Source organism: Salvelinus sp. IW2-2015, linkage group LG14, assembly GCF_002910315.2.
Source record: "Salvelinus sp. IW2-2015 linkage group LG14, ASM291031v2, whole genome shotgun sequence".
Taxonomy (NCBI): Eukaryota; Metazoa; Chordata; class Actinopteri; order Salmoniformes; family Salmonidae; genus Salvelinus; species Salvelinus sp. IW2-2015.
In genome coordinates this window covers 37,302,218-37,315,326 of record NC_036854.1, presented here as the reverse complement: position 1 = coordinate 37,315,326, position 13,109 = coordinate 37,302,218, and the positions used below count along the sequence as shown (strand labels likewise).

At 42.8% G+C, this 13,109-nt stretch overlaps 1 protein-coding gene across 1 annotated transcript in view; it reads right to left on the bottom strand.

The window, feature by feature from the left end:
- The window catches only part of col11a1a (collagen, type XI, alpha 1a), a 95,818-nt gene extending 86,191 nt beyond the window's left edge, over nt 1–9,627 (bottom strand). The window contains 3 exon segments of the mRNA XM_070446811.1: nt 282–495; nt 1,813–1,977; nt 9,243–9,627. Coding sequence (XP_070302912.1) covers nt 282–495; nt 1,813–1,977; nt 9,243–9,357 — 494 coding nt within the window. The 5' untranslated portion in view covers nt 9,358–9,627.
- Nucleotides 9,628–13,109: the final 3,482 nt, after the last annotated feature.

The window sequence follows — 13,109 nt, the reverse complement described above, 5'->3', positions numbered from 1 at the left end:
TGCACCAGGTTTGAGTATGGACAGAGTCAGAGTGGAGAGACATGCACCAGGTTTGAGTATGGACAGAGTCAGAGTGGAGAGACATGCACCAGGTTAACTAAGCTCTGTTTTCACCCCTTTACCGTCCCTCTTCAACATCCATCCCTCCCTCCTTCCCTCTAGTCTCTGTGAGCAGCGATGGTCTCTCTTCCTCCCTACCACCCCTCCCCTCCACTACCTCCCTCTCCCTGGTCTCTGTGAGACCAACCAGCAGCAGTAGTGGTAGGTCAGGCTTGACTTACTTTCCGTCGGCCAGGTTGAGAGAGCGGAACAGGGGGTAGTCCTCAGGGGCYGGCTTGCCYCTCTGGTCCTCATACAGGAAGACGGGTGAGCGTCCCACCTCCACCCCCAGCTGCTGCACGCCCTGCTCACTGTAAACAGACAGCAGGAAGGACTGGAGGCCGGCCTTGGGCCTGAGGGTGGTCAGGATGGAGAAGTCTTCAGGGAACACACCCCCTAKAGAACACACAGGTTGGGTTAGAAATACAGAGATACAGTAAGACACCCCCTACACAATGGACAGAACGKAGGTTAGATCAGGCTATAAATACACAGGAACACACTATGTGACTGAGTCAGTCGTAAGATCTTTATTGATTGCGACAAAAAGGAAATCACAGGTGAGGACTTTTGGATTCAGTTACCCTTTACATTCTCACATAAATGTATACAGTTTCTTATAAATACACATTGCTTTTATGTTGTTTAGTGTAAGGTCTCATTTGTTCTAATGTGACTACCACCAGGTTTACAATACTTCAAGCATCCAAATAGACATGAGCTAATCGTCTACTACTTTATTAATGTACATTTCCAGGCTTGTGGACAATTCTATAAGTTTCGGAGGACAATGATAATGAATATGAAAAATCCCAGGTCTTTAGAGTAACATTTTCCTTTCAGAAGAGCCAAATTGGAAGGCAACCAATGTCTGCACATTAAAATAGATTTATTGACACTTTTTTCGTAGTTTATTAGACAAAAATGATCCATTAGCGATTTCATAAGTTTTGCCAAAGAGGAATAAACGTCATAACAATATCCTACAAAACTTTAAGAGGACATAAAGTTACTTCAACTCAACAGATCAATGAATGAGTCACAGATGTGTAAAAAAAGTATCTTACTGTCTCTCATAAAACAGCTGAAACACCTCTGGAGTATAATCAAGTATACTCATAATAATAGTTTATAATTTTTTACATGTCTTCCATTGAGTCCATATACTTCATTCCACACAACCCTGTCTTACAGGCACCACTGAAAGCGTGACATGTGTATTCCCTTGTCAGTAAATCCATTCAGTGGTCTATGTTTTTGCTGATCTGTTTGTAGGAGCTTCGCTACCTGACTGAATGCATACAGCTTTATGTGAGATACAACTGTTGAAACCGTTCATTCCAGCCCTGTCGAGCCATACAAATGTGATCAATGGTCTCTAAATCTTATTAATAACCAAACAGAAGCAGGCAAAGTACAGTACACCAACTCCACTGTGCTTCGGACTGCAAAAGAACCTGCATTGTACTGTAGTTAGCCGAGCTAGTTCTCTCAGCCAGATTCTCTCTCTCTGGGGTTGGTGTATTACAAACACTCTTGAGGTAGAAATACAGCACTGCCGCATAATCAGATCAGGGATGGCATCTCCTGTCGAAAGCCTTGGCAGGACCAACAAAAGCCACATTTAAACACCACTCCCTCCGCTCTGCACAGCCAGGATGTGGGGCATTACAGAGAGAGACAGGGGGGATAGAGGGATCGGGTTTGTCTTACCTGGGAATAACTGCTTGGTGGGGGCACTGATCTGGGCCTGTTTTCCAACTCTGTAGGCTGTGTCCGGCTTAGACGCCCTTCGGTTTGTGCAAAATCCTGATGTTTTCCGAACTCCTTCGGGGGAATTGTGAAATTCTAATACTTTTAGCACGTCCACCGGTTCAGCTGTTGGAAAGAGAGAGCAGATACAACATGGTATATAATCTGAGAAGAACTTCAGAGGGCACGTGAATCTAGATGGCACATCACTCTGTTTCAACAGTTAGAATGTCAAGCAACCACAATCTATTGCATTTACATAAAATGCATGTGTCACGTCATACCAAACTACTGTTTCATTCATGAACCTGGTCTTATAGCCTTCAATAGAAAGCACATTTCAATCCAACGAACCATGTGTAAGGTGACTCATCAAATAAAGTGCTACCGAATAGCTCACTCTTTAATTAAGACACCATATCTATCTACTGAATATCCCATTCTGGTGATAACCTAACGAGGAAATAAATCAAATAATTGAACATAGACAGAAGCATTGGACAATATGTCAGATGCAGCATAAACCATAGAAGAAATCACCCACTGGGCACAGATGTCAATTCAACGTTTATTCCACGTTGGTTCAACGTCATTTTGTTGACATTATGTGGGAAAAAACGTTGATTCAACCAGTGTGTGTCCAGTGGGCTACACACTGGTTATACTGCCCCCCCCAAAAAGAAACAGGAGCCCATTGTGACACATTTGTGTGATCTGCAGGCCCAGCTAACACTGTACGGGACCATGTGACAGGAAGTATCTCCATCCCAAAGCAGAATGACCACTAGCAGCATAATAAACAATGCTCCCACGGCCGGCCAATCTTATAACACAATGTTGTGGATGTAGGTATACTTTGATAAGAGTCACAGTCAGCCTACACTCTGGGTTTCCCATGCCCTCCAATCTGATGCTCTTTACATAAAGGAACCTGTGTTTGATCCGACACCCCAGTGAGACTGACCCATGGGAAAGCTGGGGTGGTGATCATACTGTTAATCAAAACACTGTCTCAGTGTTAACATCAGCTCCATGATAGGGCTGGGAGACTGGGAGGTAGCACGTTATTCCCAAGAGTTCAAAATTGAGTGTTGGTATAGCATAGAAAACAGTAGACTGCTAAGGGAGAACAAAACATCTGCCTAGACTCAAAATCATGAGTGAGGAATTGAAACTGAGACTWGTTTCAGACTGTGCTATAGAATAATATACACATTACACAGGCAATACACTACCGGATTGTTAAGGGGCTTGAACCTTAATCTGTTTTTACACGGTGCAGAACCAGCCCTTGCTGTCTAAAGGCATCAGCTAGGCCTTATGTGGCTGGTCTAAAACCACTGTTTGCTTTGGCACGCGCCAATCAGATCATTCATACYTTTCTTTAGCTACTTTATACAAGGAGATCTTATAAAAATGTATATTTTCCTCTGGACACACTCAGGCAGACATTCCAGCTCCACCAGGGATAAGCAAACTATAATGACATGCTTCATACTGCTCAATGGAGCATGTGGAGAATCATGTCCCTGTTTCAACACGAAGCAATTTCCATTGCATAAAAGGATGTCTTCTGTACTAACTAGATGATATATACAGTACATACAGTATATACATAAGTACTGAGCCAAAACTAGCTGTTCTAACTGAGTCCATAATGTGTTGGTTTCCCAGCTCAAACTAAACGCATGACCTGCTTTAATATATTCACTATGACTGTTATCGTGTTATATATTTCACAGCATGAGATGATGTTTCTGCATTTATCTCATTGGGTCATCAACATCACCATTAGTGACCATCTAATCAGTGTGTTTTTAGTCGGGGTGTGTGAGTGTCACTGATTAAAGAAAAGGAAAGTGTGAGTGTCACTGATTAAAGAAAAGGAAAGTGTGAGTGTCACTGATTAAAGAAAAGGAGAGGCCAGAGATTTACTGTATTCAAAAACAAAACAATGATTCAGCAAAGTTTCAGTCCTGCAACTTTCACCAGGCTTTAAAGCTTGAACTGAAATCAATGTATTAAGTATATTTAACCTTTATTATCAGTGCTTAATGAATGACTGACAGGTGTCAGGGAGAAGCTGCCATAGGTCATAGGTCATACCTGTATCTTTCCCATTTTCATGCAAAATGATTAGTGCACCCACCCATAGGAGGTTCATATCTGGGTCTCTTGTCTCATATAAGACAGATAGCTACCGTGATTAAAACATGTGTCTCAGAATAGACTCAGGAAAAAGCTATTTTCATACATCACCAAAAACGACTTCTCCAAAAAGTCTAGCATTAAATTAAACAGCAACCACTCTCCTTCATCTATGCTTTGAGGCCTGGGTTGAAAAAGACAAGAAAAATAAACGATGTCTGAGAGAGTCTGCAGAGGCAGAGTACCACACACACACACACACACACACACACACACAACCACACACACCCCACACACTACCACACCCACACACACACACATATATACACCAGCAGCACATTCCCCAGGCTGAGAACACACTCATGACCCCCTTAAATCTCTCAAAAGCAAAGGTCTGTCACATCTATTATTCTGTGTCCCAAAGGAAACCTTTGTGTTGACCAGTCTGCCTGCCCATTGAACCAACCATACCCTGACTCCCCCTCCATCACACCAAGGCTATAGCCCCTATATATGACTGAATGAATCACTCACCCAGGGGGAAAGACAGAGACAGACTTAGCTACTCAAAATGGACTCAAAATMAAACAAAAAACTATAGACAAAGTTGAAAAGAATCTCAGAAGAATATAATGTTACTGTGAGAGAGAAGGTGATAGGGATATCATCTCCAAGACCACGTGGTCATTTTGTATACTGTGAAAGGTACCCAGGAAGRTACAGGGCTTTTCTAACTGAACTGAAGAGCTCTTTGTGAGTGAGTTTTATTCCAAGAGAGCACCTCTCTCTCTCTTTCTCTCTCAGTCAGCTCTAACTGTCTCAAGGCCTCATATATTCCAGATGGGTGGTAATTTGGCCAATGGGCGACCCCCTCACCCAGGTGCCAAAAAAACGTCAATATACCCGAATCCATTAAAACACCAAATGAGTGTGTGAAGTCTCTGAAACCACCCATCTGATGAGCTGGTGTGAGTTTGCTCATGGCCGCTGTGCAAATAAGGACACATATCTCCCAGTCCAAATCCCTAGGTGGCACGGGAAGGAAAGGGGCCCTACATAATCCGAAGGGGAAAAGGGCCAACTCATAGTATCCACATACAGGGGCCTCCACTGTTGCTCAGTTATTGGCTGTTCAAAAAGATCTACCAGTGGAGGCTGCTGAGGAGAGGATGGCTCATAATAATGTCTGGAACGGAGCAAATGGAATGGAATGTATTTGATACTATTGCAGCTGTTCCGCTCCAGCCATTYCCACGACCCGTCCTCCCCAATTAAGGTGCCACCAACCTCCTGTGAGACCTACGGTGTGCTAATTGATGAGGTTGGGGGGAAGAAAAGCTAGGCAACATTAGCCTAAAATATACATGGGTTGCAGGTTTTGATGTTACCTCACTTGTCAAMTTAACACATATGGATATTCATGCAGATGTATAGACGAGACAACAGCGTGTTTCTGGCAGTGCTACAAACACTAAAACATAGTTCTCGGAACAGAGGCCAAAAAATTTGCTCTTCGGCTCTTTTCTCATCACAAAACATGCCAGATCATCAGTCAGATATGAGGAGCATGTAAGAAGGATATATTATGTTCCAGACTTTGTTGTTTTTGGCTAGGGAGGTGAAATTGGCCGGTAAAAAGAGAATACCTTTTCACCTGCTGCTCCCTGAGACTCAAATAATGTATTCAGACAGAATATCTCTCCCTCTACCCCTCTCACTCTACCCCTACTCTCTCGCTCTCCCTCCCTCTCTCACTCTACCCCTACTCTCTCGCTCTCCCTCTCCTCTCTCGCTCTCCCTCTCTCCCTCTACCCCTACTCTCTCCCCTATTGGACTTCCACACTCCAGGCTCAAACAACACTGCTTTATGCTGGTGTGTCATACCAAGGAAAATTCACTGAAAACAATCCACGTTTCAAAGTGTGTGTTTTTTCTGCTCTCTTTAACTCTTTTAATTCCACTGCATAAAATATCAAAGCTGAATATCACCTTGCGGACTTCTACTTCAAAAATACCCCAACAAGTAAAAAGTCTAAATATATTGCCAAATTACAAGGCATGGCTTATACAGTCCAAACAACATGTAATCATGTAAAATCAGAATCACCATCATGAGGTAAAGGGGGAGTGATCATGATGACCGACATAAATAACCCCCATCAATATCCCCAACAGGCCAATGTAAATCAATCTAGTCATGGATGAGACAGTCGGCTTGAAAATACCTACAACAAATAGAACAAAAGTCCCCTTCACTTTAGACCTGATTGTCCATGTTTCCTTACCCTTCAGAGAGAGAGAGAGAGAGAGAGAGAGAGAGAGAGAGAGAGAGGAGAGAGAGAGAGAGAGAGAGAGAGAGAGAGAGAGAGAGAGAGAAAAAAAAAGAAGGGTAGAGTAGAGTAGAGTAGAGTGGGTTTTGAGGGTTCTGTTTGTCGGCAGGAATGCACCGGAGAGGAGCCCATGCCCCAGGGGCTGTGAAAACGTGTCTGTACACTGCTAGCTCAGGGAAGGCACCCTTCAGAAACAGCCTAATGCTCCATAAACACCAGCAGAGAAACTCACAAAGACATAAAACACATACTGTATATACAGTAGGCTATAGGACAGAAAAAATGATGGAAGTGAATAGTAAATAGTGACTTATATGGGTTTTAACAATGACGAGTTCTGTGTAGGCCTTGTTCTGCTCTGGACGGCCATTAGCAAATATTGAAAGACTGAATAGGGGCGACGCATATACATGAACAAATATAATACATCGACTGTTCCTAGAAGTACAATCATCAGAATGCAAGTAAGAAGAGCCATAAGAATGAAAAAGACCAATGTCATCAACGGTTTCGATTCAGTCTGATAAATCTTTCTTAATGAAATATCTACAATAGCATAACGCTATAATAAAGTGTGTAGCCTAAGTAAAAGAAAGACGCATGTATCCTAGAGAAGTAGTTTAATTATGAAGAGGTCTATGATGTTGAAGACCTAGTCAGTGACTCACTCACCCCCCATTATGGGAGTAAGACTGGACTGTATGCTGCTGGCCTATATACTATTGGTCGGCCCTTTGAAGCCTCTAAAATAATAGGGAAGTGCAACGAGAACCATCATCAAATAACTGCACAGCACTTAGACTGGAAACATTCCCACCATGGAGGGAGTGTGCACCGCTCCGAGCTCAGACAACACGGCCTTGTCTCCCCAAACCAAACATGCAAGTGCAAAATTCAGGGGGGAAAGTTGGGCACGAAGTTGCACAAGCCCCTCCAGTCTCTTGCTGGTCTTCAGTGCGGACTAGGGRAGTGTGGAGAAAGGGTCCTCCTTTTGGCAAGTCAGTGATGTGCTGCTTGACCACTCAGAATCTATCAGAAAGTCCACGGGCACGGACAGTACAGGGGCAGACTGGGACCAAAAATGGGCTCAGGCATTTCTAACACAACAGCCCATTTTTTTCCTCGAGGCTCCCATTATTAGCCAGATAATGATAATTCTGCGCAAAAATCTGAAGTTAGACAGGCCGGCCCACTAGGCTAAAAATGGACCAGCCCATCTGGAAATACCAGTTGGCCAGTCCGCTCCTGGGCCGCCATACACCATGACCCGAAATAATACCAGGAAATTTGCAGTGCCAGGTAAAAATGRGAATAAATAAAGTCTAGTTAAGTAATGAACAATCTCCTTATTACTAATGAAAATGTAGCCTTGACACACCCTTCCCCAGTGGATAAGTCTGACGGGTCTGCCACACTGCACAACTCCCCAATGATCAAACCATGCCAATATTCAATATCATTTCATTGTTAAAAATGGATTCCAGCTTGCAATGACCACACTTTCAGAAATAGATGCATTGTCTAGGCTACAGGGGGACAAGAGAGGCAGGTAGCGTAGCGGTTGGGCCAGTAACRAAAAGATTGCTGGTTTAAATCCCCAAGCCCCAATCTGTTGATGTGCTCTTGAGCAAGGCATTTAACCCTAATTGCTCCTGTAAYTCGAGGAGTGTCTGGTAAAATGTATGGAAATCAYGGCCCAGTTTTTCAAAAGTTACGAATCTGGATTTCGCCTATCAGGTAGGATTAAATGTATCGAAATATAATGAATAGAACGGGGGTCCCCATTCAAGTCAATGATTCATCCATTCTATTAACTCTTTCTACATTTAATCCTATATGATAGGCGAAATCCACATAGATAATTGTTGAAAAAATGGGCCCAGATGAAATAGAATTCAATACCTAGGCTATAATGTGCGCAGTATAACGGATCAAAATGGACCATTACTGTTTTAATGTATTATAAAACAGCAATGTGACCACTGACAATAACTAATAAGGACTATATTAAATGATACCGGGTCCTTTAGAGAGATTCGGATAGCCTACTCCGGACTCAGGTCTTGAAATTTCCCGTGCCCCGGAGCCATGAATAAAATTGACAGACACCTCTCCTCTGGCTGCATAATTATTTAAKAAACTGTCAGGCTGCAATCTCAAGCCGTGCGGAATTCCACACACACCTAACGGACCACTAATTCGAACGAGGTTTTTTTCAGCATAAATCTCTAAAGCTGTCTCTAAATGGGGTGCTAGACAAATTCTTTAACGGCTCCTTCACAACGAAACTAAGCGAAGTAAAGTTACCAGGAAAGAAAAGCATGTGCACCAAATAAACATTGTGCATAGTTGAGGTAACTGTTTAAACTTTATGGTGGATATAAAAGGCTATTTAATCATGCATAAAAATGTTGTGGAAAAATAAGTAGAGGGTATATTAGTTACAATGCATTTCAATAGATGTAAAATAAACAAAAATCGTCATAACCCTTTGAAACACTTGACATAGTGATACCTACATCTATTTGGAACCAATGGCAATAGTATGCAACGTATATTTGGGTATATATCTTTGAACTTAAATTTTCAATAAAATATGTGATCCGCTTTACTTTGTGACGAGGGGCACTTTGGTGCATATGTAACTTGCCTTGAGTTAATTGGTAGCTATACATCCACAGACCGCTTGACTGAATCATATAGGAATCATATATCTCGTTCCTACCTTTCCTCTCACATCTAGTTGCGTTGCTCATTGAAAATACAGTTGCCAAAACCCGACCCTTTTGTCTTCCCTGATCTCTCCATCATGTTTTCCCGAACAGACCCAAGTTTTCTGCCGCGGTTGAATGACAGTCCCTAGTCTCTAGTACTTTTACACACACTTTTTTGGATCCTAAAAAGTATTCTTACCTGCTCTGACATGTGTAGCCTGAAGAACCAGGGTTAAAGTGATGAATGCGGTTACAGTGGAATCCATAATCCACCTTTTCGTTTTCCACCTTGTGGACCACCTTTGCATCTCCATGGTCGGCGCCCACAAAAGTGAACAAAACTTGGGCGACTTCAACTGATTTTAAAAGACTTCCCTTCCACAATCCCAAATGTGATGGATAATTACACTAAACAGCCATAAGTAAGTGTTTAGCCTCTTCTCTCAGCCACTCCAGGCCCCTATACGGTCTTCTTTTCCAGTGCCCAGCCTTCTGACTGAAGGTATTTGGGCTTTAATCAAAACTCCCAGAGAGCACTTGATACCCTAGGAGCGACACCGACAGGAGGGCTGGGCAAGCACCACAAACCAAACCCACGGTTACAGCGAAATGACAAGGGGAAAAGCCCCCGATTAGCAAATCACGGGGCTAGAAATTCTCATTGGGATCCACCCATCAGTTTTGCAAAGCTGATGTGAATTCTTCCCTGAGCGCTCGTCCACGTATATATATTTTTTAAATAAATAGTAAGATAAAAAAAACGGCTTCGACTTTCTGGAAATGTCCCGGGAATTAACGGAATGCCATTGGGGTGAGAGAGAATTAGGCATGTGAGCAATTCTCAGTGTTGGACAGTGTCTTGTGGACTGTCTGCCCTGTCCCACATAGAATATTGTTCTGCTCTGGTCACCTGCTGCAGTTAGTGTTGGTTGTGTTCACATAGGAGACAATATTAGTTTATTAGAGCAAACAAAGTCATATTTGAAGATTGAGATCACTTTATTAACCCAACCCCTCAGAAWGACACACATGTATATACACTTACATATTCCGTTTTTTTGGAGAGGTGTGGGGGGCTGCCACAGGATTTGATACAAGCAACCKACCGGTTGCCACCTCACTTTATTATATTATTACATATTTTCTGTGGATTTAAGCATCACATCATGCATGAGCAATGCATGTCATTGATTCATTTTCACTCTTCTTCTCCATGTAAAACCCTGACAGACTGAATCATATTCTCCAGAAATATCTGACTTTTCTCTTTTCAGGAGAGTTCCAGAAATCCTACTGGGCTGGTCAATTATAGCTGACTGAGGGAGAGGTAGAAAGAGAGAGACAGAGACATCGAGAGAGCAAGGGAGAGAGAGAGGGAGAGAGACAGAGAGAGAGGGGGGGGAGAGAGCTAGTGAGTGAGAGAGAGAAAGAGAGAGCGAGTGAATGAAGAGGAGAGAGAGAAGAGACAGAAAGAGAGAAGAGAGAGAGTGAGAAAGGAGAGAGATAGAGAGAGAGAGAGAGAGAGAGAGAGAGAGAGAGAGAGAGAGAGAGAGAGAGAGAGAGAGAGAGAGAGAGACAGACGACTAGACAAGGGAGGGAGGGAGAAAGAGAGAGAGAGAGAGCCAGAGAGGGAGAAAGAGAGAGAGAGCTGTCAGATAGTGCTGCTTCTCACCTGACACCCCCCACTGAGACCTTTCATCTGATCCAGTTGGCCGGCTGCTCACATGACCTCACAGGAAGGGCACAGGCAGGTTACATACCCCCTACCCCCAGCCTTACTCCAGCCCAACTTATACCCCCTACCCCGGCCTCACTCCAGCCCAACTTATACCCCCAGCCTCACTCCAGCCCAACTCCATATGCCCCTACATCCTACCTCCAGCCCCACTCCTCCAAAACGCACAGCCACAGTCTCAGGATGATCAAGGGAAAAGTCCTCTGACAGAATGCTACTTTTTAGGTCTTGTCTGGTCAATATTGTCTATTCTCTATTGTCTCCATAAGATCTGATGCAACCAGGCACACTCTATCATGGACAGGTGCCTATTAACACGTCTGGCCAGTCGGAAGCAGGGTGTGTGTATACCCACTACAACGCTCTGTCTCTTGGCTGGCCTCAACACAGTAAGACATGGACCCAGACCAGATCACATCTGTCAACATGCTTGTGTTGTCTATCCTGAGATACACAGCTGCATCCTAAATGYCACCATATCCCCTGTATAGTGCACTACTTTCTACCAGGGCCCGTAAGGAATACGGTGCCATTAGAACATAGACACACAGTCTTTGGGTTGATCCTGAGACTAGCCAATATCCTAGCCAAGTAGTATCAGATGGACTGTCAGGCCTCTTCACAGACAGACAGACACAGATCTGGGTAATGGTCTTGTGATGGATTGGTGTCCAGCCAGTACAGGGAGAGCTGCCCAGAACATCATGCTCCTCCACGGTTCGGAGACCACAGGCCTGAGACAATGTATGCATCCCAAATGCCCCCCTATTCCCTATGTGGTGGACTACTTTTGCCCTGAGCCCAATGGGCTTCTATGTAGGAATAGGGGACCATTATCGGATGAAGCCAATAGCACGGAACTGGGTAGCACAACTCCAGTTGGAGAATTCATGCAAGTGATTGTTTGGTGTATTGAATAATGCAAGGCTATCAACCATTTTACCATTGGCTTATAGAATAACCAACTCTTTCATAGATCAATATTAGACACGTCTGGCACTGTGTTGCTTGTTTCCTTCTTAATGWTAGAACAAGGGAAATAATGGAGTCACACTTTATCTGGATAATCCGGTATAGATGCTCTACAGATGGTCATACTATCAACAAAATATCTGTTGATAAGCAACTGCTTGCTAAGGTTATGGTTAGGTTAAGAATAKGGGTTAGGGAAAGGGTTAAGTTTAGGTCTAGGGTTAGTGGATAGTTAGTTGAAATGTTGTTGACAGTTATTGAACATCTACAAACCATCTACAACTCCTCTACTTGGGAATATCAAAACAAAGAAAAATATGGAAAATAACCTGATGCATTGGGTAAAAGGTTGTGAAATTGGGTTACGATTTGGGTATTCACCATGTTGGATGTGAATGACACARTTTTTTAAAGTCCAGTTGGACTGGAGATTATCAACAAAGCAAATACATTTGACTTTGCGTTCATGACCCAGTTGGTCACATATTGTCTACTTATGGCTGAATATTATGAATGACACAGAAAACAAAGCAGCTTTTCCACAGGAATGTGAGTTTTGGATTTAAACAGATTCCCTGGGGTTTTTTACTCAAGTGTTTTGACTATGGGACCTACTGCCCCTGTCACACCAAACATCTCCCTATGGACCTCTAGACCAGGTAAAATACCATAGGATAAAAGGCTATTACAGTTTGTGATGGTTTTGGGATTGTCTCTATGGTAGTATGTAATTCCTGTGTGTATAGTAATGGTTTACATTGTATCAMTTAGTGGGGTTGTTGGTACCTATCAAGATGTTATTACAAGGCTTAGGCTTCATCTAACCAATCGCTTTCGACTACAATAATACGATTAAATTATATTTTTACACTAATATATATKATTTATAATTCKAAAAATGGATGTAGCAACTACAGATTGCCTCTTTAAGTCTATCAAAAGTGTGTGAGTTTGAGCATGTGTCCAGTAGGTCTATGGATGTATTTGCTTTATTAGCATGAATTAGATTCAGCAATAAAAGCCCTACTTTTATTTCATAGTCTGGGATCCGCATAAATGCAGCTGTTGCAAMAGTGCATTTTTCAAAGGTTGTCCACTGGTTTCAAAAACAATGATTGATAGCTTAAAGCTTAAACTTCTTGAATTCAACCATTATTGAGTTCAAATATACATTTAGATTTGTGAACAGCCATCCACAACAACCACAAACCGTAAGGCGCAAATAACTAAATGAGAGAGCAGCAGTGTGATTCACATCAATGCGCTACGTATATGTCAATAATAAGACTACACCACTGCTGTCATCCTTACCGCCAAGCGTTTATTCAAATTGAATAATCTTTGGATGCCGACAGCAGT